General features: G+C 45.4%; 1 protein-coding gene across 1 annotated transcript in view; it reads left to right on the top strand.

Moving 5' to 3' along the window:
- BIN1 (bridging integrator 1) overlaps nt 1-2,922 on the top strand; it is a gene marked incomplete at its 5' end in the record, with an annotated part of 53,791 nt that overhangs the window by 36,202 nt on the left and 14,667 nt on the right. Inside the window, one exon of the mRNA XM_010132868.1 lies at nt 1,726-1,854. Within this exon, the coding sequence (XP_010131170.1) occupies nt 1,726-1,854 (129 nt within the window). The remainder of the gene's footprint in view (nt 1-1,725; nt 1,855-2,922) is intronic.

Genomic DNA, 2,922 nt, shown 5'->3' with positions numbered 1-2,922 from the left:
TAGAGGATTTGTTTCATTCTAGATGGCAAAGTTGTCCATGCTTAATGAATTTCCAGATACAACCCATCATCAATATGCAATCCCGTTTTCTTTCAGGTGTGTTTTTAGACTGCTGTTGGAGGTAATGCTGGAGACTGTGGAGGCGGTGGTCTCCAACACACGAATGTGTTGGAAAGAAGAAGGCTGTCTATTTTAGAGAAACAGACAGCAGAAAAGACAGCATTGTTTTGACTTTTAGAGTTTGTACCTGGAGCCATTTCTGCAGGTGGTGGCTCTGTTCTGAGAATAGCTTTTCCCTGAAATATCTGATCTCTTCTTGCAACTGGCAAGCAGGGCATTTTTGGGAAGTGATTGTTCTCAGGGAATACAGGCACACCACCTTCTGCAAACAGTGGGAAGTTGAGAGTGAACACACTACTTCCTTTATTTCCTCCTAGCCAGCAATTCAGTGGAAAAATGTGAATTTGCATACTCACTCACCCTTGAAGTAGGTTAACCCAGTAGAAAACTGGGCATATCCTTAGCAACCCGAATAAATGCTTTGTAGAACTTGATTATATGCTGGCGGAGTGTGAGCAGAGGACTAAGTGTCAGGGATTGCTGTGTTTCAGATCTGACGGGGCCTGACACTGATGAGCTGGGCACCCGTTGCCAGGTCTCTGAGCCTTGCTGCCTTAGGATCCTAGGTATGATGAGAAGATAAGTAACTGTAAAACATCACTGTAAACGGGAAGCATTGTCATTGCTGAGCATTGTTCTGGTGCTGAGAACTTGTATGACTGCTTTGTTCCGACACAGCAACAGCTCCTCCAAGTCTGGTTTGATCTAGAAATGCCCATTGAGCCTTGGGCACAGGAAAATGTAAAAAGGATATTGATCTAGGGAGGGTCTACTACAGCTCCCCACGGGGTTGCGGGTGCAATGTCAGACTGAGTCTTTTGGCGTGGTGGTGGGTATTAGGATGGGTTAGAGTTACAGGGACAGACTTTGTTATACATATTCTGGGATCTCCATTTGGTAAACGTGACTCTATGTCAACGCTCATTGGTGAAACTGAGAGCAGAGTTGGACCCACAACAGTCATGGCTTCTCAGGAGTTTGATTTGTTCTTGTCTAAAGCCGAGAAGTGGTAAGACACCACCAAGAGTAAGACACCAACAAGAGTTCCTTCAGACCTCTCTTATGGTACAGTGATAACCAGTGCACCAGGGAACCGCTACTGAGCAGATCAGAGTCTGTCCTCATGGTCATCTACCCATAATAGGACAAATCAAGTGTGATCAGTCATTCCTTTAGGTATGGTAAGTATGGCAAAGGGATACAGTGCTGGCCTGGTCTTTTGAATTATGTTCTCAGTAACTGATCTGCTCCCTTCCCAGTGGTTCTTTTGAAGGTTGCACATGCTTTAATTATGTATGCATGTCCCATCAATGCATATTAATTGTGTTACGCTTCTCCTCTGCAGAGGGAAACTTGCCCACGGCTGAAGTGTAACTAATGATGCCAAACCTTCTGTGGAGGCGTGTGGTTGTTTTTTCTTGTTTTGTTTCAGTTCAACCCTTCACCCTCCCTCCCTCTCTCTTCAGATGGAGTTGACTGGACCCTGCTCTGTGCCTGTGGTTGTGATCTCCCCCACCTTCAGTTTTTGTGGCTAACCTGGTTCCTGTCTCTGGTTTTTTTGGGTGTCGACGTCTGTGCTGTGGCCGTGTGCTCACTTGCATGCAGTTGAGGAAAGGGCCTCCAGTGCCTCCGCCTCCAAAAGTGACCCCCTCCAAGGAGATCAAGCAGGAGAACATCATCAGTCTGTTTGATGACAATTTTGTCCCTGAGATAAGTGTGACAACCCCTTCGCAGGTTAGCTGCTATGCACTGCCTTATATTTGTTTGCCTCTGAACTTTTCCTTTTGACCTTTCTTCTCTTTGGAGCTGTCAGGCCATGAAAACTGGTCAGGTGAAGGAGGAAGGCAAGCTCAACATTGAACCTCAGAAGGCGAAGGGGTAGATAGGAAGCTAACATAGAGGGGCGGGTAGCTAGAAGGCAGCATTGACTAGCATGTTGCCTTTTTAAGCTTTCATTCATAGAAGAAGCAGGAGAAATCCAACTGGTGAAGATGCCAGAAAGTGATCACTGCCTTTGTTCAGCAGCAGTGCACATGGGTTATGGCTCCACTCCTGTTCCATGATATTCTCTCTTCAGATCCACTGCTCCTGGGTGTGGATGAAGCATGTGTTTTCTGCTCTTGTATATCTCCAAGTGCTGACCCTGGCATCTGTGCCAGTTCTGGGAAGAGGCAGTTTTGTGCTCTTTATGACTTCACACCTGGCTTTGAGGTTTAAAGTCCACATCTGGACAGGAAAGGCCAACAGGAATTGCATGAAGTTCTCTTCGTGGAGAATATGTGCCTCCTGTTTAGGTGGGCAAGACTGTGCCTGCTGTGAACTCAGGTCTGCTGACACAGTCTGTCACTCTTCACCAGCCAGTGGGTCCCATCAGAGTATTTCTTTCTTATGTGGCACCTTTCATAAGTCCTCTTCGTTGATAATATGTGCCGCCTGTTTAGGTGGGCAAGACTTTTCCTGCTGTGAACTCAGGTCTGCTGACACAGTCTGTCACTCTTCACCAGCCAGTGGGTCCCATCAGAGTATTTCTTTCTTATGTGGCACCTTTCAAAGCCCTGAAAAAGGGAAAACATTTTCAAATTATATATTTCCTTTTCACTTTCCTTTTGATTTATGTCAGTACAAGAGAAGATGCCCAGGTGGGGAATTCTGTGTTGGATCTAGGAGAATGGCAGCCCTTACATATTTAGGAGCCTGACCAGATTTCTGGCTGCATCATGAGATATCTTTATCTACTTTTTTTTTTTAATATGTATACACGTGTATATATATTTAAATTTTTTTTATCAGTGCTCATCTGTG

Source organism: Buceros rhinoceros, unplaced genomic scaffold, assembly GCF_000710305.1.
Source record: "Buceros rhinoceros silvestris isolate BGI_N320 unplaced genomic scaffold, ASM71030v1 scaffold10353, whole genome shotgun sequence".
In the NCBI taxonomy this organism is placed as follows: Eukaryota; Metazoa; Chordata; class Aves; order Bucerotiformes; family Bucerotidae; genus Buceros; species Buceros rhinoceros.
Note: the sequence above shows the minus strand (reverse complement) of the source record. Positions and strands in the feature narration are given on the sequence as shown.